This window comes from Melanerpes formicivorus, unplaced genomic scaffold (genome assembly GCF_026170545.1).
Source record: "Melanerpes formicivorus ecotype bairdi unplaced genomic scaffold, bMelFor1.0.p_v2 SCAF_62, whole genome shotgun sequence".
NCBI classification, from domain to species: domain Eukaryota; kingdom Metazoa; phylum Chordata; class Aves; order Piciformes; family Picidae; genus Melanerpes; species Melanerpes formicivorus.
Genome location: NW_027142414.1, coordinates 248584 through 273913, shown reverse-complemented (window position 1 = coordinate 273913; position 25330 = coordinate 248584). Strand labels below are relative to the sequence as shown.

The following is a 25330-nucleotide window of genomic DNA, read 5'->3' as shown; positions in this document are numbered from 1 at the left end:
TTCCCCTTAATACTTATTAATTATGGCTTGTATGACTTGCCTGGCAGTGATGTAAAACTACAGTTCTGTAATTTCCAAACCATGAACGTAACTTCTTTGTCCTTTTTATTTGTTCCCCCTCTCCAGCAATCCTGGAGCATGCCCATTGGCTTTAATTGCAGACACCATCTTTCTGTGCGCAATTTACTTTGTCCATGGTATCTTCAGAGCTCTTGGGTGGATACTATGAGTATAAACTTGCCTTTAATAGACATGAGAAACCAAGGGGCACTGAAAAATCGCTACCAAAGTCTTTGCTCAGCCTAGAGGAGTGGGTGGTGGTTGGCACCAGGGGCAGAGGAGTACCGTATGTCCAGGATCTCGCTGTGACGCAAGAGCCAAGGTTAGGGATGGGTTGGAGCTTTTAAAAGGTGAGCTGGCCCAGAATGAAAAATGTAATGGAAGGCAATGAGCTGCAGAAACAGAGGAGAAAATGCTGGTGTTAAAATGAGACCAAAATAAGTTTATAAATGGACTGTAAATGGGGGGAAATAATAATTTTAAACCAGAGTTAAACATTTTGTAAAAAGGGAAGAAATGTTTAAAGTGACAGGTGAAAAGGACTGAAGTAAATAAGGAGGAGCTCTGGCATGGCAGCCTCGGCGATGGAGACAGGGAGAAAGGAAATAAAATAGAAGAGTGGGAAGTAGAAGAAAATTAAATGAGAAGGTCAGTGCAGGAGGGAAGTGTGAGCTCCTGAACAAATGGTGATGGTAATTCACGTTAACAAAGTAATTCACAAAGAGGTGTGGTGAATGATTGAGATACAGAGATGAGGACTTGGAAATCTTAGGAGGAAAAAGCAAAAGTGTTTGGATTTATTTTGTGTATGTGGGACTGGGCAAGTCACACTTCAACAGCATTTCCCCCCCTCTCTCATGTTCGCTGCCTGCCTTTGAGATGCATAGGTGTGGCTGCACGTTTGACGGCAGGAGTCATGTTACCTTGTCACAGAGGGGAAAGGCAGGGGCAGTTGTTTTTAAATAATTTGTTAATCTGTAACCCAGTGCCCTAGGTGTAGGAACAGCAGGAGCTTTCAGAACTTGTGAATTGTCTCAGGCCAAGAGAGAATCAGATTTTCGAGGCAGGTACTTGAAGAGGTGGCCTGTTACGGTTTTATCAGGGTTAGCAGATGAAGAGTCACCCTAGTTTTCCTCCAGTAAAGCCAAGGAGTTCCTGCAAGGTGTCTCTGGAGAGCCCAGTGCGGCCAGCCCGACAGCTCGACTGGGGTGATGTTTTGCCGCCGGAGTTACGAGTTCCACGGTTTTACTCTCAGCCGGGGCCTGTGTCTCGCAGTTCCAACGGAAAGGCTATTCCGTGCCGCTGCCCCAGCCCCGGGCCCGGCCGGTGTATCCTGCCCTTTCTTCTCGGCAGAAGAGAGCCGGTGTTGCATCCGCCCCGGGGAACTGCGCGGATAAGGCCGCGAAAGGACGGCAGCCCGGTGACCCCCACGGCCAGTTCTGGCAGCTCCGTCCACCACCAGGAGCCCGGGGAAGCGGTGTCTGGGAGTGGAAAAACCCCGGCGAGGAGGAGCGGGCGCGGCGCTAGCCCACGGGCGGCCCGGGGGCGGTGCAAGGCGTTGGCCTCCGAGCCGGGGACGGTTGGCCACCCCGCTCCAACTCCTCTTCCCCCCTCGCCCCCCCGTGAAGCCGCGGGCTGTCGCGCGCTGAGCCGCGTGCGCCGCGCGGGGCGGGACACACCTCCGGGCACGCGCGCTGCCGTTGGCCGCTCGGCGCGGGGGTGTGAGGGGCGGGGCCGCGGCGGCCCTGGGTTCCTTAAGAGGAGCGCGGCGGCAGCCGGCATCGTTCTGGGGATTGTTCGCGTTCGCACCATGGCTCTGCGCAGCAGCTTTGCCCGGCTCCTCCGCAAGCAGGCGGACGCGGGGCTGCAGCGGTCCCGCCAGGCTCACTCCGTGGCGCTGGTGGGAGCCCCACTCTCCAGGGGGCAGGTGAGCATCGCGGGAGCGCGCATCGCCCCGGCTGGGGAGCCAGGCGATGCCGCAGCCGCTCGGTTCCTCTGCTCTCCACAAGGCCGGCGTACCTGGCGGCGGGCTGCGTTGGCTGACGTGTTCCCCTTCTCTTTGTCTTGCAGAAACGGCGGGGAGTAGATCATGGACCCGCTACCCTCCGCGCCGCGGGGCTGGTGGAGCGGCTGGCCGGGCTCGGTGAGGCGGGGCGTACTGCTGGTGGGGGGTGGCGGGGACTGCGGGGCTCTGTTAATCTTTCTCCTTCCCTGGTGCGGCATCTGTTTCTCGGCTTGTTTCAGTAAAGCGTGACTCACCCCCTTGCTGCGAACCCGGGCGGGGGGAACGGACAGGGTCGGTCGGAAACGATTCCATTTACAGTACCCGAAATTCCCCCGAGCTACCGGTGCCCGAGGAGAGGCGATGCCTCTGCAGTGTGGGGAAGGTGAGCCCTGCCGCATAGCGGCTCCGTGCGTGCCGTGATGCAGCCCCGCAAGGAGCGCACCCGAGTCTGGCAGGGTTTCCTGGGACAAAGAAGTGCCGGGAGCTGCCGGTCCGCATCGCCCCTGATGTGCTCCGGATGCTGGGTGTGCCGCCGCGTCCTCTGCGCTGGCACACGGAGGTCTTCACCGGCACGTGGGATGTGTACCGTTTTGTGTTGGCTTAAGCTGGAGAAAGGTGAGGCTGTGTGAAGCATTATCTGCGCTCGGTGCAGCCAAGCAACACCCTTAACTGTGTTCCTTAGTTTTCCACATAATCTGGTTTTTTTTGTGCCCTAATCGTTACCAGCTACTTAACTTCTTCCTGAAATGCTTGCACCCTTTCAAGTGACAAAATTCGAAATTTTCTGGAGAAATCCTCAGATTTGCATATGAGATCTTGCCTGAAGTTTTGCTCTCAAAACACTTGTGAACAGCACTGTGTGGATGGAAAGTTTCTGGGCTTTTCACTGGTAACATGGCTGTTATTCAGGCGAATCCCTGCACTGATTTGTGCTTCAGCTTCCCACATACATTATTTCTATAAGCTGAGACCTGCAGAAAACTGTCCCTCATGTCCTCTTTCTAATAATCACAATACAGACACTTGTAAAGCTGAACTCTGTCTTAGAGAATCATTACTCTAAAATGTGTTACTGCAAACTGTATGATGGGGATGGATTGCAGGGATGGACCACAGAAAGAACTGTTTTATCTGCTCTATATGTGATTAGTCTCAGTGGAGTTTGGATGCATGCAGAGGATAGATAATTGCCTAATAAACTTCTAGCACATTTATTCTGAATTATAAGACTCTGTAAAACAGAAGCTATTGTTTTGTGCAGCCCTGTAGGCTTATCCTGCATATTTTGTGATTCACAAGTTGAAAGCTCATTTGCAATTAAATGAGTGGATGTTCCTTTCCTGTCTTGTTCTATGCAAAGTTGAGCCATATGCCATCCTTGGCAATATTTGAATTCTAGTGAGCATGATTTATAATGTTACTCTACAAACATAGAAGAGGGGGGTCTAGAAGAGATCTTGTATACTGGAGTAAAGGTCTGGATGTTACTGAGCTCAGCTTATTTGGCAAGTTACCATGTCTGAAAGGAAGATGTTACTCTAGACAAGACTCTAGGCAGCAGTTTATTTTTATATCAATGACAAAATTTTACACTGCAAAGCTTTTCTTTCAAGGGGTTGAGACCTAGTACCTCCCTTTTGTCAGATTTCTTTTGGGGAGAAAAAAGAAACAAACAAAATAAATAATAACGAAAAAGACCCCCTAACACACACACACAAAAACCACACTGAAAAACACCCCAAACCAGCCAACCAATGGAAAAGCCAAACCCAAAACACCAGGCAACCCTCATTTGCATGACACAAAGTCATTTCAATAGGAATTTGGAAAAGGTAGAAAGAAAGGAGAATGTAAGCTCTCTCTGGATTACAGGAATAAAGTTGTGGACATAGCAATGAAGCAAGCTAAATTAAAGTGGCAGGTGAAAAATACTTCCACTGTTTACTCCTTAATCAATACCACACATGAAGTTCTTTTCTTCTTGTTCCTTTAGTTTATAAAAGCTCTGAGTTTTCATCCTCCTGTAGTTTATTGCCTGTTGCTGATATACTTTTCCGTTTGGGTTCGTTTTCCACTCGGTATTTATTGCTGCTTAAATCTCTGTAGCTCTCACGTGAACAGGTTCAGATGGCACATGGATGTGACAGGCTCTGCCCATCCTGAAACAATGCCAGTCACCGGCATGGACAGAGGAGTTGTTTATCTCGCAAAGACAATCTGCTTGAGGGGAGGGTGGTAGGCTGAGGAAGACACCACGACATAGCCTTTTGTATCGTGCACATCTGTTGTTCATGGAAACTTAACAAATAGTTTGTGTGTGGGCTGTTTATTTTCCTTCCCTGGATTGCCGGGATGACTCTGCCTGTGGTACTGTGGTTGTAGTACCATTGCTTGGACTGCTGCCATATGCTGAATTGGCAGTAAAACTTTTTATCTTTGCCTTTCTAAGGCTGCAAATTTCCTCCTCATACACTGAATAAGTCAATAGAGCTATAGTATTATGGTTATTAACTTGGTTATTACACGTATATGTTACATTAAAAGAATTAATAATTTTTGTGAGACCTTGATGCTTGTTTTCCAGGAGCAGGTAAATTAATACAGCAGCAGATTCAGTTTCTCATTTTAGAAATATAATTTATCTAAGATTTAGGGCTTCTATCTAGAGTGGCTACTTCTGAAGTATTTGTGTCAACAGGGTCTGTGTGTGTGAATTGTTGCATGGCCCCATTACCCACTGGGATGTGAGTGACTGCTTTTAAACGTGATTTTTTCTATCATGAGAAGCTTGGAAGGGGATATGATACCAGCTGTGCAATGATGCTATGCAGTTGAAGTGTGAGAGTGAATTCTAGGCAGTCTAATGAAGTATAGATGGGGGAAAAAGTCAGAATCAGTCTTGATGTAATGCAAGTTCTGTCTTAACTCTCAGAATTACCCTTGCTTGTTTCAAGTGGTAGAGGGTGCTGGTCATCAGGTTCTTCTGTTTGCCTAAAGTTATAAAGCTTTATTTTATTGATTTTCCATTCATACAGTCACATTGTTTGACCTGCATGAAATGGATATGCTCTGCAGCCTCTTCTAAAATCGATCATTCGGTTAGATGCATGCACTGCACTTGTTTTGTTTGTTTTCATCTTATGTGCATATACTTTGTTACTTTGAATATCAGGCCGCGACATGGCTTTCTATGTTTGTGTGCCTGAGTTAATGACTTCTGCTGCTAATAGTGCTCAAGTTGCACTGGGGGGAGCCAGAACCCAAGACCTTTGTTTCTTTTGTTCACTGTTTTGCATTTTCCTTTCACTTGCTGATATGTTTGGGAGGAAATGTTATTGCTCCTTTCAGTGCAGTCTGCTTTCTTTCAGAGAGTTCTGCTGCAGTGTTCTGAGTCGCAACTCCATTTCCTTTTTTTATTTTGAGGGGGGTGCGGGGGATGGGAATCCCTCTTTGGAAGGGACTGTGACTATACATACCTGGTATGATAAATTCTTGGCTACATAAAATGATGGCTGCCTGTGAACAGCTTGTTTATGCTTAGGCTGAAATATGAGGAGGGAGCTCAGAGGCAGATGATATCACTAGTCTGTACCAGTCTGTCAGAGATGAATCTGAGCCACTAACTTGACTTTTATCCCCTTGTTACGAGCAGCCAGAATGTAGTAGCTTGAGGTGTACTTGGGAGGAAAGTTAATGCAGCAAGAGTCCAGCACCTAAGCCAAACAAACAGCAGAAGTGCAAGTCTGCAGCAGGGATAATTTAAAATATAACTGACTCAGCCTCTGGGTTTTTTTTCATCTTGGTGATGTTTGTCTTTTGGCTTTGCTTCTTCTCCTAAGGGGAATGAAATATTAACACCTGAAAGGACTCTTCCACCTTACCAGAGAAGTAAGAGCAGTGTATGAAAATAGACCCAGAACTCCCTGGCATGGAGGAGGAAAGGGTTCAAAGCTTGCAGAGCTGTGTATTGTTCTGTCAGTAAAGAGAAATGGGTGTAATATGTGGAGGCTCTTGGACTTCTGGTGGGAAGCTGTGGGGAAGGTAGGTGATAGATGTACTTGACCTAACCTGTACAAGATGCAAAGTAGGAGGCTCTGTTTACTGCAGATTAACCTTAAATACAGAGTGCTACCTTGTCCTTCTACCTGAAGCTGAGAAGGACCATTATCAAATATTTATGAGTAACAGCTAACTGTTGAGCTAATTACTATAATCCATGAGGTGACTTAGAACACCTCTGCTGTTGCTAACATGGGAAAAACTTCAGTATAAAACTTCTTCCCAAGTATTCACTCTTGTATGCTGACTGCTGTAGATTTCCCTGGCTTGTTTTTTTCTTTGATTTATTTAGAGCAGGATGTGGCTGTGTTGCTGAGTCTAGTCAGACTTGGGTTTGGATTACTTTACAATATATTTACAACGTTTGGATCAGAGTTGCTGGTTTGGGAAGTTAGTGGACTGCAGAAACCTGTGGCTTGCAGACAGAAATAAGAGCTTAGTTCATCGAAGAAAATGAATGTGTTGCTATTACTTTGTTTGACTGAAACAAAACCTTTCAGTAGTAGGATTCAGGAAGTTGGTGTAGTGACTCAAAGGAATAACCCCCTCTAAAAGAGGAATGGAGTGGCTAATCTCCCTGTGTAACTGGAAATACACTCCTCCTCTGCCTAAAACCATTGGACTCTTACTGACATCTGCCAAAACCAGCAATCCAACTTTGTCTTGCAACATTACTCACATGATTAGTTTTAGTCTTAACAATAAATCACAAAGCAGCCTTTACTACATATCTCACCTTTCTTTCCACCGAAATGTTCTTGGGTGAAGCATTTGGTGCAACTATGGGGTTATGTCCCCCTTGTTATGTACCAAGGGGTACGTAACAAAGTCCTGGTGCTGAGTTCCTCAGCCTACCCAGTAAATATCTATTTAAACAGCTGTCTATATCCCTTAAAACTTTAATAATCTGTACCATTCTCCTTGTCCTGCATTTGAATTAAGATTGGACTTGCAAACTGTAGTTTGTCAAAGATTCATTTATGTTAGAAACAAGATCTGTCAGGAATTTGAGTATTCTTCAGTTAGAGTCTAGTTTAGCTTTGCATTAACTCGTACCATGATTGTTTCTCTTCAAAGCTTAAACTTTTTAAGACTTTCTAGTTTAGTCCAGAGTCAAACATCTCTAAAGTGTAGGTAACATTGGGATCTGTCATTTTTCACCTCTTCCCTCATATTTTCCGCTGTTGATTAAGTTGGAATGAGAGACACACAACATTTTAAATAACTGCTGGCATTTTAAGCAGCATGGTAGTTAAATCTGCTCTGTTGAGATGCTGCTGTTCATGGGTTCTACCTGAGTCACCATCACTGGAGGTGTTTAGGAAGAGACTGGATGGGGCGCTTGGTGCCATGGTTTAGTTGATTAGATGGTGTTGGATGATAGGTTGGACTCGATGATATCAAAGGTCTCTTCCAACCTGGTTAATTCTATTCTATTCATCTGCTGTCAGTACTGTCAAAACTAAGTATATTCACAGTATCACTAAGGTTGGAAGAGACCTCAAAGATTATCGAGTCCAGCCTGTCACCACAGACCTCATGACTAGACCATGGCACCAAGTGCCACATCCAATCCCCTCTTGAACACCTCCAGGGACAGCGACTCTACCACCTCCCTGGGCAACACATTCCAATGGCTAACAACTCTCTCAGTGAATAACTTTCTCCTCACCTCGAGCCTAAACTTCCCCTGGCGCAGCTTGAGACCCTGTCCCCTTGTTCTGGTGCTGTCAATCAGCACCCCCAGGTCCTTCTCTGTTTGGGAGCTCTCCAGCCACTCTGACCCCAGCCTGTAGCTCTGCATGGGGTTGCCGTGACCAAAGTGCAGCACCTGGCACTTGGACTTGTTGAATTACATCCCATTGGACTCTGCCCATCTGTCCAGTCGGTCAAGGTCCCTCTGCAGAGCCCTTCTACCCTCTAACTGACCAACATCTGCTCCCAGCTTGGTGTCATCTGCAAATTTGCTGATGACTGACTCAATCCCCTCATCCAGATCATCAATGAAGATATTAAAGAGGATGGGGCCCAGCACTGATCCCTGATCATTTTCTAGGAGCATTCTCAGGGGGGAAAAATTAGTTAGGATATAGCATAAAGATGTTAGACTAACAGCTAAGTCTTCAGCCCTACAAAAAGCAAGTGGGAATGCCCATTCTTTACCCGAACACACCCTCTCTCCCCTTTTTTCCCCTGAAACAGAACAGGTAAATGGCAGTCCTCTTCTTTTTTCCTTCCTTTCCCTTAGACACAAGCATGCACAAACAGTCCTGTTTAGTATCAGTAAAACATGCTTGTGTAGTACTGTATCTTATTTCCAGAACTAGAATAGCTGACCTCTCTGTATGCATACAGAAACAAATGGAGATCCAAGAGACTGTTCATGTTTTCCCCTCAAATGTTGATTGGTTAGCTTCAAAGACCTGTGGTTTGGCAAAAATCAAAGCACAGTCAAAGGGGTTGGTCATAACTGACATCCGCAGTGAATCTTTGAAATTACACCAGTTGTCAGAATGCATCAAGGTCAGGTGCTGCTTCACTCTGAGGGAAAGCAGCCAGGAGCTCACTCTTATAACCAGGCAGGCAGAAGGATTCCAGCTGAGGCTTTGGAGGAGAGCTGTTTTGGGAAAGCCTCCATTGAGACTGTTTCTGAGTTGCTTCTTCACAACAGACTTCATGGGCTAGCTCCCTTTGAGTGAAGGAAGTCAAGCCCCTAGAAGTGGGGAAGTGTACTCTGACATCATTTATGGCTTATCCTTTTGAATGTTGTACCCTTTGATATTAGCCTGACTAATATTAGCTCTAGAAATTACTGCAGTGAAAGTATATGGAGTCAGAGCATTCCCTGCTCTGATTCTCTTCCCTTCCCCACACCAAGGGAGGCCACAATCTGCTTGGTTTTGCTTCAAAATGAAAAAGCTTTGTGTCAGTCATTGATTTGATGTTTGTTTGTTTTCCTCTCCCTTTTGGCTGGCACATGTTCCAGGTTGTACCTTATCCATGAAGTTGTCTTTAAAAGAAATGTTAATTTGAGGTAAAATTCTACATCAGTGGACAAGGGATGACCTCAGGATGTGATCTACCTGTACTTCTGCAAGGTCCTTGACACGGTTCCCTACAACATCCTACTTGATGAGTTGGAGAGATGCAGATTTAATGGGGAGACTGTTCAGTGGAGAAGGAATTGGCTGGATGGTCTCATCCAGAGGGTGGTGCTCAATGGCTTGAAGTCCAGATGGAAAGCAGTGACAAGTGGTGTCCCTCAGGGGTCTGAACTGTTTAGTATTTTTGTCAATGCTGTAGACAGTGAGATCAGGTGCACCATCAGGAGGTTTGCAGATGACACCAAGCTGAGTGGTGCTGTTGATATGCCAGAGGGACCTGGATAAGCTTGAGAGGTGGGCCCAGGTGAACCTCATGAGGTTCAACAAGAGCAAGTGCAGGGTCTTGCGCTTGGGTCAGAGCAAGCCTCACTATTAATACAGACTAGGGGTTAAGGTGATAGCAAGCAGCCTTGTGGTAGAGGTCTTGGGGGTGCTGATGGATGAGAACCTGGACATGAGAAGACAGTGTGCACTTGCAGCCCATAAGGCAAATAGCATTCTGGGCTGCATCAAAAGTGTGACCAGCAGATTGAGAGAGGTTATTCTGCTGCTTTGCTCTACTCTGATAAGAGTTTACCTGGAGTGCTGCTCTGTGGTACACAGAATCTTATTGCTTTCTCATTTGAAACTTTCATCCTGTCTCTCATTGTGAACTCAAGACCAAGATATATAGCATGTGTGTGCTTCTGTTAACACAGTACAGAGGATTTTTTTGGGGGTGGAAGGTGGAAGTTTCTGTAAGAAAATCACCTGGTGAAAAGCAGGGAATGGAGCACTGAAGCAAAATAACAATAGATAAATAATATCTTTAATTTGAATATGAAGAAGTAGGTGATCTGATGATAGTTTCTTGCATCTGCTAGGAGGGAGGGAGAGAAATTTGGTAGTCTCAGATATGTTCTTCTTTCCTTTCCTTTCAAGTGTTACCTGCCTGGGTTAAGTAATATGATGACTACTTACTGCTCTTAACAATCTAAAGCACAAGTTGCTTGTTGAGAAGAAATGTTTTGGTGTTATGATTTCCTATGGCTGTAAGAGCTTACTTCTGTGCTTGCTATCAGGAACTGTTTTGGGGTTAAGCTTGTTTGAAGGGAATTAGAACCTGGGCAGGGTTTGGTGGAGTGGCAGACTGCAATAGCTGCACCCTTGTCTGTTCTGTGATGTAAGCCACAGTGCAAATATTTCCCAACACCTGACACTGACCTTTTTTACAGACCTCTGCAGGTTGAGCATACCAAATTTCCTAAGAGATTGAAGTTATAAATGGTTACCAAGGGGAAATGAGGTGCCTGCTTGATTTGGGGTTGGGAAAAGTATTTCTCATCTAACTATGCAAGTCACAACTTCAGACTACAACCCTGGGTAGCAACTGTAATTGGATTGCTTGTTGCTGTTCTATGAGCTGAAATCTTTTAAATAGGTACAGATAAAGAAATTTTGTCCTAACCAGACCTTTCAAACTACCAAAAGGTGGGGTGGAAACTACTGAGACATGAATGTACATTTTAAGAAGTGAAATTTTAGATCTGACAGGAACCTATTGAGCCATCAAATGTCTGTATCTAGTAGGAACTTGCAAGTAAGAAGGCTATGATTAAGTAAAACTGAAGTTTCAGCCTCTTGTAGTGAGAACCTTGCTAACCTAATTTCATATAAACCCAAACTGGGTACTTTGTTGCTACAGTTTTTACACACACACACTCTAGATAATTCTAGAGGTTTAAAACTGTCTTAAAACAGGCTTCAGAATGCATTGCTCAGAATGAATGCAGTCATTTGTTTGCTCTTGTGGAACATTTTGACAGTGTCCGAGAAAGGATTGCAAAGTCTGTGCCATATGCCAATGAGCTTATACTGAAAAGAAGGCAGGTAACAGCTTGTAGCTCTTTGTTTCGTTTGCAGGAAGGAAAACAACAGTTAAGTTTGTCTGTAAACATTGTCACACATTGACAGCACACATTGCTTCCTGAAGAGCCTTTCTGTGTCTGTGTGATTCACTAAAAGGGCTGTAATCTGAGAAAACAGTTTGAAGGAGTGATGCTTTCATGTGAGTGCTTTTATATAACTCATAGCATGAAGTAATAGCTGGGATTTCCAAATTCCTTTGAAAGCAGGTCAGCAGAGTTTAGAAACCCAGAAGAGGAAAGACTTAATTTCCCTATTAATTTAGGATGTTGTTTTACCTCTAGTTCACAAATGTCTAGTGTAAACAGGCAGTGTCAGGAGATCATTTCAAGCCTACATTGCACATGCTTCTGTTCCAGTGCCTGTTTGCTGTAGGAGAGCTGTTATCAGTGTTACAGTAGCATGTCATTGGGCAATTGTAGCAGAGAGCCTGGATTTTAAATCAACTTTCCTCCTATCAAACACTAGAACAAGAGGACACAGTCCCAAGCTGTGCCAGGGGTGGTTTAGGCTGGATGTTAGGAAGAAGTGCTTCACAGAAAGAGTGATTGGCCATTGGAGTGGGCTGCCCAGGGAGGTGGTGGAGTCACCATCACTGGAGGTGTTTAGGAAGAGACTGGATGGGGTGCTTGGTGCCATGGTTTAGTTGATTAGATAGTGTTGGATGATAGGTTGGACTTGATGATCTCAAAGGTCTTTTCCAACCTGGTCTGGTCTATTCTATTCTATATTGCTGCTTCTGGCCCTGGTGCAGTGTCTTGTAGAGGAGGATGGAAGGCAGGCTTTCCTTGCTACTCACCAGATGTTTTCCACTTAAATGCCCCCAGATTTAGGAGCCACCTGCATTTACCAAAGAAAATTCTCTCTAAATCTGTACAGGAACATGATTTACTCTAGTAACTGCTGCCTGCTGTGGGTACTGAATAAATTCATTGTATTTTAAGATGATAGAACATGAATGTTGCCACTGTCATAGAGCTTGCTAAAGGGCATCTTATGTCCCAGTTATAAACATCACTGGACTGAGCCTAAGTGCTATATTAATGACTTATATGAAAAGGCATGAGGAAACTTCCTTAAATAGGTTCCTAATTTGTATTTCTACTTTTTTTCCCAAAAGTATATTAGACTCCTAATTATGAAAAATGTTGATTTATTTTATCACATATAGATAAAGTTCTGGTTCTGGCTTCAGGTTGAAGAAATGACTGCTCTCCATCCCCTGGTCTGCTGGATGAATGCCTATGTGGCCTTTCCCTATCCTGTTCTGGTCAAAAGAATCTCATGGAATCAAAATGGTTTAGGTTAGCGAAGACCTTTAAGATCATAGTGTCCAAGTGTTAATCCAGCACTGCCAAGGCCACCATTAAACCATGTCTTTAAGCACCAAGTGTATATGTTGTGTAAATAGCTGTGCAGTGATAGTGACTCCATCGCTTCCCTGGGCAGCCTGTTCCAGTGCTTGACAACCCTTTCAGTGCCAGTTTTTCGTAATGTCCAATGTAAACCTCCCCTGGTGCAACTTGAGGCCATTTCCTCTTGCCCTATTGCCTGTTACTTGAGAGAAGAGACCAACACCTCCTTGCTAAACCTCCTTTCAAGTAGTTGTAGAGAATGATAAGATCTCCCCTGAGTGTCCTTTTAGCCAAGACTCCTAAGAATTGTGGTCTAGACCCTTCTCCAGCTTCATTGCCCTTCTTTAGATGTGCTTCAGCCCCTCAAAGCCCTTCAATTAGTGAAGATCCCAAATCTTAACACAGGATTTGAGGTGTGGGCTCACTAGTGCTGAGTACAGGGAAGATGATTGCTTAGCCAGTCCTGCTGGCCATACTATTGCTGCTACAATTCGACCTCAGAAAGATCTACTGTGCAAACTATTTCAAGGTAATGTATTCATTTTGGCTGAAATGTGCTTTCAAACAGCTTTGATGAAACTGTTGGTGGTTGGGACAGGGCACGTTGAACACCTGTGGATTTTACTGCTAAGCTGTAGAAGGGTTAAATAAATCTGCCTTTGCACACACATCATGCACACTAACAGGAGGAGTGTTGCACATACATACATCTCTTTAATGTAACCATTCTGTATGCAGATTGACACCTTTTATCTCCTTCACATCTCTTTCAAGCTCCTGTAACAGAAATAAATTAATCAGACCTGTGGGTTAGTTTCCTTCACTTCACAAAGTGGTCTCTAGAGCCAGAGTACTGATGAATCCAGTTTGTTTGGACTTGCTTGTGGTAAATTTTCTGCACTGTTGATAATTGACTAATGAATCAAAAACTATTTTTCATTTGAACTTAATTTCTGTTAGAATTTGAAAGTGGAACAGAAGACTTCTTTTGACCATATTTAATTTCATATTACTTAGTTGCTAGCAAAATGTCTGTGGTGTTTATTCTGCAAGTACTGTATGGTAATCTTTCATTGAAAGAAGAGCTTCAGTCCTGGCTCAACCTGTTCTGCTGCACTGACAAATGGTGTGGATGCTGTGACCTCTCAGATAAGGTGTGGGCTGATAGGAAAGCCAGCTGTTTTCAGAACTTGGGAGCTACTGCCTTTTAAAAGGCCCATATATGTTCTTCATGGTAACTTTCTGTGCCCATTTAGAAGCTGTGTGCTTATTTCTAGTAGTATCTTAAAACTGAGTGCCCCAGCTACCAAAGAAAGTATGTCCATAATGTTTGGTGTGAGAGATGACATAAATCTTTCAGTAACAGCAAGATCACAGCAAGATCCACCAGATCATGATGCACTGCAGAATGCCTACCCTTGGGCAATTTCTATGCTGGACAACATAGTGTGGTTGAGAGATTTAGTTTTGTAATTCCTTTAGATCAAAGTTATGTGTGAGCAGACAGATGAAATGTAAACCAATTCAGGTCTTTGAAGTATCAGACTAATATCTGAGCTAAGAAACTACATCAGTGGTGATTTTAATTTAGCATGCATCCTTTACTGTTCAGTAAGCATTAAGACAAATGCACATGGTGATTTTTGTATGGGCAAACGTGCATGCTGCACCAGGGGAAGTTTAGGCTGGAGGTGAGGAGAAAGTTCTTCACTAAGAGAGTCATTCGTCATTGGAATGTGCTGCCCGGGGAGGTGGTGGAGTCACCATCCCTGGAGGTGTTCAAGAGGGGATCAGATGTGGCACTTGGTGCCATGGTCTAGTCATGGGTCTGTGGTGACAGGTTGGACTTGATGATCCTCAAGGTCTCTTCCAACCTTGGTGATACTGTGATACTCCTCTAGTCACTCCAGGAAATGATTCATCTGTGCACTGTGACTGTTTAGTTACTTTGTGTGTGCACTATCCACTAAGTTTTCCTTTTGCCTCAAGATTTAATCATAGCAGGAAGAAAATATGCTATTACTGTTCAAAGATTGGATTGGTGTGTACTTCTGAGATTAACTTAATCAGATAGCCATGGGACACTTGGCTGAAAATATTCATATCACCCTAGGAAACCTGAGCTATTCTCAGCAAGCACATAAGAACAGCCAGGCTAAATAAGGGGGAAGCACAAAGCTGAGAAAAGAAGCTGCTACAAAGTTTATGAACTATCTGAACAACAACAAACTGTTGAAGATGGTAACAAACTACAGGCATCTATTGTCTATAACAGACAGTAGGCTTTTCTGTAAAAACAGAAAGGTGCCTCTTAATGCAGGAGGTCTGAGAGCACCGTTCGTCCCAAAGGTGGATGTGATCCCAGAATTGTGGACCCCAAAAGTGTCTCTCCATCTATTTGTTCCATACCCCCATTGTAAGCTTTATGAACCTGATCTGATCATAAGAAATCAATGCTTTATTTGGAAGCTGAACCAAGTCTTAAAAATGAAGACTGGGAGGCACACAGGATAAAGACATTCTGGAAATCAAACTTCTCTAAACTCAAATTTCTTGCCTAGAATCTGCTGTTTGGCTTGCCTTGAGCATAACCTGGAGTGTTTTATCTGATTCCTGAGAGTGCCATGAAAGCTGATGAGCTTCATCAGAACATTTTCTTTTTACCCATTAAAGGATGAAAAAGGATTAAAATACTGAGCAAATCACGTGGCAGTCCTTTCTTCCATTACACTCTGCTGTGCTGTCCTGCACTTTGTAAGTTGCTGAACACGGCTCCCAGCTGCAGATTTACTTCCCACAGATGTCAGAGGTATTTGTACCAGTATCTCCAAAAGCTCTTGTGATACCTATGGCATCATTCAATGTATTGAAGCCTTTCTTCCAGGACTTGTCTGCCAGGTGCAGTTATGTACTTTCATCAAACCTAGACATACACCAATGCACGCTGCTGTGCAGAAGTGGCCTTGCAGGAAGACACACACACCCAAAAAGTGCATTTTGACATTCACTGAATATCTTCGGACTTGCAACTCTTTTTCTGCTTCTACACAGCAGCAAAATGAAACAGAAAGCAAAGCCAATGGTCAAAGGAGATCAGATAGGACATTCAAATCTGAACAAAATAGGCTCAAAATTCCAGAGCCATTATCCTGCTGGCTAATTAGGTATTGCCTAAGGGAGGACAAAAATGCTTTTGTGTGCTTGTGTTGCCTTTTGTAAAGCGGGGAGGGGTATATTACAGTCCTGCTTACTGCTTAAGTCTCTGCAGATAATGTGTTTTCTCAGAGTTGCTGAGACATTATTTGATCTTTTGTTCAAGCAGCTGTGCTCAGCTGATGTGCTCTCCTAGCAAATATCCTGCCACGGTCATCTGTGTCCCTGCCACTAACAGTATGCTTGCCAATTTACTGGACACCTAATTCTCACAAGTGACTCTTTTCCTTCATTCTTTTCCCCAGTCAAAACTCCTTTTGAAATCATCATGAAGCCATGCTTTTTTCAATGCCACTTTTATGTTATTTCACCAAGAAAATTCACAGCCTGTTTCCTAGGCATTAGACTAATGACTAAATGGGAATTAAGCAGGAAGCCCAGAGCACCAAGTGGGCTGTTTATTTATGTTACTTGCTTGCCTCGGTTTTTCAAATTGCCCTATTAGGCAAAGGATGGCTAAAGGCAACATGTCAGGCTCTAGCCTGGATGCTTTGAACTGCAAACAGACTAGTGATTGTGAGGAACAAATGGGGCAGGTATGACTGGTATTGAGGGTGGTCTTGACTCATTAAGCCACTGTTGATGCAGTTGTAAATACTTGGAGCCTTTACAATCCTCTTCAGTGCCTACAGCAACAGACCTATCTGAAACAGGCTCTGGCCTGTCAAATACTGTTAGAAATTTTAATGTCTAAAGGACTGTTAAGAAAGCACACATCGGACAGTGGAGGCTCAAAGCTCTACAATGTGTGTTAAAGAGAATTAAATTTTACATGCAGGTGAATAGTAAATATGCTCCCCGTTGGGTGGAGGAGGGGAACCAACACTCAAAAACGTTCCTAGGTTTCCTAACGTGTGAAGTAACTCCTCTTCAGGCAAAGTAGATAGAAATGCGTTCTAGGAAAGGCCAGCTCTTAGACCCAGAATGTTGTCAGGTGTCAACAGTTAAACTGTAACTGGCAACAAGAGGCTCTCAAAACAGGTTGAGATGAAAGCCCCCAAATGAAAATGCCTTCTAGGACATCGTGCATTGAGAAAATCAAACACCTTCTCTTAACTAAGCACTAATGCATCCTTCGTGCAGTTGCCTAGAGGTACTGCAAGAAAATTTCCCTTATTGCTAACTCTGGCACTTTCATGCCTGGATTCTTCCTGGGTTTGCAAATGGGACTCAAGTACACTTGGTGAACCGTGCAGTCCTAGGCATCTTTGAGCAACTGAGCTCATTTAAGACTGCGTGCAATCCAACTGAGAAGGAAGATGGCACGTCGTTTTCATCTTACGCTTGCCAAGAAATAATGTATAAAATAAATCACACTTTTATGGGTGACTTGCTGTGATTCTTGTATCTCGTCACTGAATTAAAGCAACAACACTGTTTTAAGCTTTCTAATCCATAAAGTGACACAGTTGTTTGTGAGGGCATGCAACCAGTCAAATGAATCCACTCTCTTCCCCTTATTCCTTTTGTGCTTGGCTGAACTGATTTTGTGAAGGCACCATCTTTTGAACATTTCTCTGAGCACTTATGTAAGCACCTCACGTTCTCCTTTTGCTGCTGTGTTTGCAGGATGTCAAGTGTACGACTTTGGAGATCTGAATTTCACTCAAGTTCCAAACGATGAACTGTACAACAACCTGATTTTATACCCGCGGTCGGTGGGCTTGGCCAGCCAGATACTGGCTGATGCTGTAAGCAGGGCAGTAGCTGCTGGACACAGCTGTGTGACAATAGGAGGTGACCACAGGTGAGATGAGCTAGGAGCAATGAGTGGTGTGTGCTGCTGGTTGACACTTGGAGTATAAGAATTTAAATAAGAGGATGGTGTCATGTCCTGGCAATACCAGAAGGTAGCAACACTTTGATTTTATTGCTGGGGCTTTTGAGGTGCAACAGAGACAGCTACAAAAAACTGACCTCCTAAGACAGTGCTGCTTCATCCCAGGCTGTTCTGTGATCTGCAGACATACAAATGAGGTTTTCCTGTTTGGAAAAGTTTATGTGATCAGGCCTCTTTAGAAACTGTTATTTCTTTATCCATGAATGTTTAGAGGTGTGTCTCGTTTGCCCCTCAGCTCTCAAAGCTGTCAGCTCTTAGGATGGGTCTGTAGTGCCTGCAGGTAGGCCATTTTGTAATGTATCTGTACCATGTCCATCTGTTTCTTCTCTTTTCCATTGACCTTTGGGCTGACAAATGGTTGAACATTGGGCATGTAAGAATGAGCTGTAGGGGTTTGTGTCAGGACTGGCATGAAAGTGGGTGAACAAAAGAATTGAGTGAATGTAGTAGATTCTGTTAGAGATAATTTAGAGATAGGACAAGTGAAGATTAAAGAGCTGCTTCTCTGTCAGTACTGACACAGTCCTCCTGTAGAGTTACTTGGAGTCTCCTGATCTCATGACAGTGGCACGTCATGCCATTTGTATGGGATGGCTGATTGCAATGTTTCTGTCACTGCAGAGATTTCCCATTGTCCTTGTAGTTGTTCTGAAGCTGAGATGGTGATTAGATATTTTGCTCCTGTACTCGCAGCTTGGCACTTGGTTCTGTCAGTGGCCATGCGCGGCAGTGCCCACACCTTGGTGTCATCTGGGTGGATGCACATGCTGATATCAACACCCCTCTCACAACTCAGTCTGGAAGCCTCCATGGACAACCTCTCTCATTTCTCTTGAGAGAGCTTCAAGATAAAGTAAGTACCCTACTTGTACGTTTGCCTACACTGAACCTTCAGAGCATTGTACTTTTCTGTTGTCAGCTGTTTTCTTATCTGCTGCAAAAGGTACCAGCAAGAGTGCCTATTATTTGGGTATCATATCCATGTCTGTACACCTGTGTGGGCACACACATGGATGTATGCACGCTTGGAAACAAGAAGGAGAAAAAGCTGTGCTCACTGTTAGCACCCTTGTGGGTAGTACAGAAAGCAAGAGTCCACATAAGGTGTATGCAGCAGCTGACCACGGTGCCATTCCAGTGTGATGAGTGGAGGTGGTGCTGTGGCTGTGCGATGGCAGCAATTCCACCAAGTGAGCACAAGAGGGAACTTTACCCCAGCAGAGCCTGTGAGAGCTGTGCTGAGATCACGTCCAGTAACAGCTGGGTCCTGCATACTTTGCATGTTTCTTCAGCTTAGTTTGGCTTTTCCATGTTCTGACAACCTTGGGGCCTGACAGGGCTGTTGCTGCATGATCTCTCTTAACTGGCTGCTCTGGGTTAGGCTCCACTGGCAAATATTACCAATCAGAACAGGTGTACTTGCAGGATGCTTTTAAAGAGATAGTCTTTATTTGGAAAAGAGGTCAGATTATCAGAGAGCTGCTTACTGGGGCACATGGATGTACATGGCCAGGTTTGCTACTGTGAAGACGCTAATCAGTAGGTTAACCTAAAGCCTACACATCCTTTTTGGCTTAGCTGCAAACTGTCTCCTGGAGACACGCAGGGACAACTCGTTAAATAGTCTTGTTAATAGCAGAGGCATTTGTAGTAGCAACTTAGATATAACAATCTGCTTCTGCTCATGCTTATGCTGGAGAGTGGGAGCAGGGTTGGCAACTGCAGCTTGGGGTATGGATGCTGGAGCTGTAGAAAACCCATTTTATTCTGGCACTTTGCACTGCTAGTAATTTCTCTTAAGGTTCTTTTTTCTCTCTGATAACGTTTGGAGGGTGGTGTGTTGATGGAAATATGCCTCTCCCAAGTAAGACTGAGGATGATTAATGTCTTTATAGCTATTGAAGATGCCATTGCATTAGTACCTGTTTGGCATAGCAAGATTAGTGCATTTGGCAAAGCTCTTCTCCTTTTCACCTGCAGATTCTTTGGAATGAATTCTATCTACAAGGTGACAGTCATGTGTTGCTTTTACACCAGCCTCTTTCTAGTAATTTGGGTATGGTTTCTAAAAGCATGTTAAGAATTCCCAAAGCAATGCAAAGTTAAGGAGGCTTCCTGAAATACCCACAGGGCATGAGGTCAATATAAAAGGTTACTGCAGTTGTAGTTTATTGCTGCAAGTTGAAGGGGGTGATTTTTTTTGGCAACTACACCCACTTCTGCAGGAGAGATAGAAGCGGCAAGAGAACACTTTGTACATCTTGGAGTTCACCTAAGGTGAACTGTTTATGTCTTGGTGAGGACAGAAAAAAGCCATGTTCTGCAATAGCTGAGGAAGGAGAAGAAAGGCAGAGTAAGAAATGCTGATCACCAGATCTGCTCATCACTGTAACTCTCAGGAAGGCTATATAGCACTTGGCACCCTGTCTAAATTGGTTTGTAGAACCAGAACGCAACAGCAGCTCCTTGGAGAATCTAAAAAGAGGGCAAAATAGCCTTCATGTTTACAGTTTTAGCTTCCTGATTCATCACCCAGCTCTGCTAACTGGTACTGCTCTTCCAGCATCTCCAGCCTCTGTACTCTTCATTCCCCATCAAGAGGACATGAGATAGAGGTGGTAGGGTAACACACGTCTCTTGGTGGCACAGTCTGTTTAGACTGCTCTTGACCCCATGCCAGCCACTTAATTTAGCTGCTGTAACCTTTTGTGGGATTGCATGTGAGCCGCTCCCTCTTCGCTTCGTTTTTGAGACCCATCAAGTCCTAGCCCTTGTTCACCCTATGACCCCACAAACAGCTGTCCTGGCACAACATAACCTTAGGGAATTCATGTGGCAGCAGCTGCTCAAATTAGCACAGGGCTGTTTCAAGTCCCTCAGTGTGGGTGTTCCCTCACCCATTTTCAGAGTCCCCTACCTACCCAGCACTAATGAGCTTGGTCAATGCTCTACTGAATTAAATGTCCCCACGTAGCAAAAAACACAAAGTATAGCAGTGGCATACATGGCTATGAAATAAAACAAAGCATTTGGCCAGGTCACTGTAGAACAAACCCCAGTGTTGCTTGCACAGCCCATTCACAGGCTGTCAGCTGCTCCCTGTGTGTCCAGTTAGCTTCACCGGAGCGTTGCTTGGTTCTCCTCAAGGCAAAGTGGCACTTGGGGTTTTAAAAACAGGCTGTTAAGATCACTTTGTTGCTTTAAGGGAAAACATCTAGCATTCCTCAAACCAAGCATTAGTGTCATGGCTCCTGGAACCATTCAAAGCTCATAAACACCTGTTAGTAACTTGCCATGAGAATGCCTGCACCTTTTTCTGATCCCCGTTTGGCCTTCCTAGCAAGCACCTCCTCTTCTATTGTGACAAAGTCAAGACAGAACCTGCCAAAGGAAGGTCAGGCATTGCACTCTTTGTTTGAAGAGCAAGAGTTATAATTAAAAATGGCAGTGTTAAATCTTTAAATCTTCTAAATCAGTGACAATGAGAGAGTAACTGGCATATATTATCAATGGTGTGCTCAGCTGATGTAATGGTGATGGGGTTTCCAGATACAGCATCATTTATGACACTTTAATTACCTTTCCTAGTTGCCTCCAATTCATTTATCCTTCTTCATGACTGTTTCAGGTCATTGTTCAGAAGGGTTTCAGGTCATTTCCCCAGAGTAACAAATACTGTTTATTTAATCCCAATGTAACAAAATACAGTCATGTAGGTCTGTTAACCTTTAAAAGCAAATCAAATACTGTAACTAGAATAGAATTAGTAATGGAGAAGTGTAAGAGGGAAACAAAGCCTTCTTGCTGCTTGACAGCTGTGTTGGCTGTAGCCATTTTCAGAGCTGGGAGAGGAAGAAAAGAAATTTGAGTTAATTTAAAGCACTCCTAAAATCAGTAGCTATTGGTAGTTGAAGGACTTTTATACTTCCATACCACAACTACTTATCAAAGCTAAAAAATGATGATTGTGTCATCTTTCCTTTGCTGTCCTAGCCCTGCTTTCTTCAGTTACACACTAAAAATCAGTGTGCTGTAGCCCAATGTGAAGGCCAAACTTCTTGTCATGCTCAGGGGGGAGTTATTTTTTTGTCTTCCCATTTTGGATTTGTCCACCTTTAATGCTGTTTTTGCAACACTCTGATTCTCCAAAAAAGGATACAGATGCCTTTGTGTTTATTCTTCCACTTAGTGTGATGCACAGGGTAAGTTACATAGCATTACCATTACATGCACTTTAGAAGTGATCTGCATCTGGGTACCTGCTTTCTTATCATTCCTCCTTACATTCACTGATGCTAATTACCTATTGCTTGTGGATTTGGGCTCTTTATTCCTCCTTTTCAAACTGGAAAATGTAGAAAAGTTAAGCTTGATCCATTACCATTCAACTCAGGTAAGTCAAACAGTACAACAAAGGTAAGGGCTGATTAAACGAGGAAGCTAAACTCTCCAGTGTTAAAGTTTCTCTGTTTATATAGATGCTATGAATAAATACAAAGTTTTGATGGAGGCAGTAAATACAGTTTTGTTGTATTTGTTACTGTAAGCTACTATATATGTGTTACTATAAACTAACCTGATACCAAACCTTTGCTTGTAGGTACCACAACTTCCAGGCTTCTCCTGGCTAAAGCCCTGCCTTTCAGCATCTGATATTGTGTACATTGGTTTGAGGGACGTGGACCCTGCTGAATAGTAAGCTGATTTAAAGGACTTTTGTAGATGTTGTTCACAAGGGTCACTAGATTTAAGCTTAGGCCAGTAATGATTTTATCTTTTCTAATGTAATTTAACAGCTATATTTTGAAGAAGTATGACATCCAGTATTTTTCCATGAGGGATATTGATCGCCTTGGAATTCAGAAAGTTATGGAAAGAACATTTGAACAACTGATGGGCAGGTAACAAACTGTTAGCTGATACAAGCTGCTCTTATCCACTTGGTGACTATATACTTTCCTGAAAGTTATTTAAGTGAAGGTCACTCTTGATGGGAGGTGGCCCAACAGAACTGTGACACTGTCCAGTGAACAGTAGCCATAGTGCTGACTTCCACATCTTGAACTGGAACCATTTCAGAGTGTTTGGCAAAAAGCTACACGATAGGTTACACTACGGCTGGGGCTCTGTTTCACATGGTTTGTTCTGTTGCTCATGGAATTCTACATTTTGTTGCAGTCTGACAGGACATTTGAATCCCCTCAACAGCCTAGAGTATACCTTCTACTTAAAAACCAGTATACAGTAACTCAAATTAAGCTGTTAGTACATGAGGTAGAAGCATATGATGGCTTCCTCCTTAGCCTGGGCTCCTCCATAGGCTGGCCTGCTGACAGTTGCCAATTTCAGGTCACTGTAACCACTCCCTTAATACTAAAGGAGTATTCAATACTAAAGCCTTTGCTAACTGTTCAAGGTAGAGGAAGCAGAGCAGACAGCACATGACACTAATCTGGGAACACAGGGAGAGGGTCAGAGTTAGAAAGGGTGACCTCTCACCACAGAATAGAACAAAGCCTCATAAACAGAACAAGGTCCATGTGCCTATGGTGCATGTTCTTGTATCTAAAGGTATGCTCTATCCTTTCTAGCTGTGCCTGTGCCAAGTGAAGTTGCAAAACCAGCTACTTCTCCCTACGGAGCATCCCCATTAGGGCTATCATTTAAATAGCTCATCTGACGGACAAGCAGTGTCCCATCTGCTGTCATTGGTTGCCAGACTTCACATAGAAAGTAACTAAGATTTCAGGTCTGAGATTGTCCTTAGCTTTGCATTGTAAACTCGCTGATGAAAGAGGTTGGAGGCAGCCTTCCAACTACTGACCTGAAAATGCAGAATGTCTGATTCACATTGGTGAGCTATGAAACCCTCAAGTTTGGTACTTCCTAGATACCATACAAATGAATGTTTCAGCTTTTTGCCCTATTCACCCTGGCTTTCTGTACAAAAGGAGAAAGGGATGAATTATGTCATACATGCTATTCCAACTAGAGGCGAGTACCAGGTAAGATGGTTAGACCTGAAATACTTCAGCCAAATCATACCTGAGTGGATGCTCTGTGAAACTAGAAAGACAAACTTCTGCTTTCCCAGTATGGGAGAAAGTTGTGAGCTAAGAGATGTTTTAAATACATTTGTACTCCAAAACAACTTTAAAAATCCTTTCCCAATGTATGTGAGACATAGTATAGAATTTAGGGGTACTCTTAGCATCATGAAGTGAGATGCTACTTTTGCTGATCAGCTTGGACAGTAAGAAATACATGTAGAAAAAAACTAAGGTTCTGAAATTGCTCCTCTTGTTCTATTCTCAGGAGACAGAGACCAATTCACCTGAGTTTTGACATTGATGCTTTTGACCCCTCCCTGGCTCCAGCAACTGGGACTCCTGTTCTAGGTGGATTAACCTACAGAGAAGGCATGTACATCACAGAGGAAATACACAACACAGGTAGGAGCTCACCAGCAGTACTGGACTAAGCAAGGACAAGAGAAACAACATAGAGCTCCTATTAGTTATGGTTTTTCCTGTGCAATAAGATAAATGTACTCAAAGCCAAGGTGCCTCCAAAGTCAGTCCAACCTTCAGTTAGGGAAAAACAAGTCCTATGGGTGGGCAGTACCCCAGCTGTTCATAGCAGCTTAGCCATCAACAGCTTCAATTTACCACAAATAAGTACATAATACATTAACAGCTAATGCCAAAAATGACTTTCTTTTCTTTGCATAATACTGCCCCCTATTCCTAAGCACATGAGGTGAGATCTGAAAATGGTCATCTGGAGTGAAAAAACAAATGCATACAATCAATTTTAAACAGTTTAAAGGACTTAAGGCTAACAAATCAAGTTTTCACTAAATATATACTGCAGCTGACTCAATATGAGGACTTTCCTCCTTATGCCATGGAGGTTTTATTTAATGTGTTTAAACAATAAGTTATTTGAGTAAAAAGGAGAACAAAAAGAAACAAAACACCCCACCCACATAACAGTCTGTTAGTAGAGTTACAGGTAGGATAGCAAAAAGTACTATATTGAGACTCTTATATCCCTTGATTTTTAGACTGGGAGAACAAGGTTAAAAACCATTCCTCTCCTCTGTGTACATGGACCAACAAACTTATTTTCCTGAATGCTAAAAGCATGAATGACTCAGGTAGTGATGATATAAGAAAGAAACCAAACTGAAAGCATACTTGAATCTATGGATGATAATCTCATCCCTCACTTGAGCCAATTCTACTTGTCCAAGGGGCAGAGTAGGTGACAGACTCGCTGCAATGAACAAAAGGCTGCAATAGAAACCCTGTTAGAGCTATTTTACTCTTTTCCACAGTAACCAAGCTGTAAATCATTTTCACAGGAATGCTTTCAGCTGTAGACATGGTTGAAGTCAATCCACTGCTTGGAGCGTCTCAAGAGGAAGTGAAAGCAACTGCTAGTCTAGCCATCGATGTGATAGCAACATGCTTTGGGCAGACAAGGGTAGGACCACACGCTGCCTTTGATGAACTCCCAACACCCAGTTCTCCAGATGAATCTGACAGTGAAGAGCAAGTGAGGATTTAAGAACCCAGAGTGTTGGGTACATGGGACATTACAGAGCTCTGCTGAGGCACTTGAGTGGCTATGTCAACACTTGATAAATACTGTTAACTTCTCCATTTTTAAATAAACTAGATTTTCCACTGCTCGGGGGCTACTTTATTACCAAGATTTATTCAGTTAGTTAAGTATATACAAATTGAGGCAAGATATTGATTACCTTCTTATTAATCTTACCAGC

At 43.6% G+C, this 25330-nt stretch overlaps 1 protein-coding gene across 1 annotated transcript; it reads left to right on the top strand.

The window, feature by feature from the left end:
- Positions 1–1832: 1832 nt before the first annotated feature.
- Positions 1833–25235, top strand: ARG2 (arginase 2). The gene is made up of 8 exons (XM_068162060.1): positions 1833–1987; positions 2131–2203; positions 17271–17448; positions 18235–18394; positions 22142–22236; positions 22338–22442; positions 23857–23993; positions 24908–25235. The coding sequence occupies exons 1-8, from the start codon at positions 1871–1873 to the stop codon at positions 25111–25113; spliced, it is 1071 nt and encodes a 356-aa protein (XP_068018161.1). The 5' UTR covers positions 1833–1870; the 3' UTR covers positions 25114–25235.
- Positions 25236–25330: the final 95 nt, after the last annotated feature.

Bases quoted from the DNA above. Each gene is read 5' to 3' on its own strand.
- ARG2 (XM_068162060.1), top strand. From the start codon at position 1,871: ATGGCTCTGCGCAGCAGCTTTGCCCGGCTCCTCCGCAAGCAGGCGGAC. The intron at 17,449-18,234 runs GTGAGATGAGCT...CTGTACTCGCAG, and splicing joins ACAATAGGAGGTGACCACAG to CTTGGCACTTGGTTCTGTCA. The intron at 18,395-22,141 runs GTAAGTACCCTA...CTTTGCTTGTAG, and splicing joins TGAGAGAGCTTCAAGATAAA to GTACCACAACTTCCAGGCTT.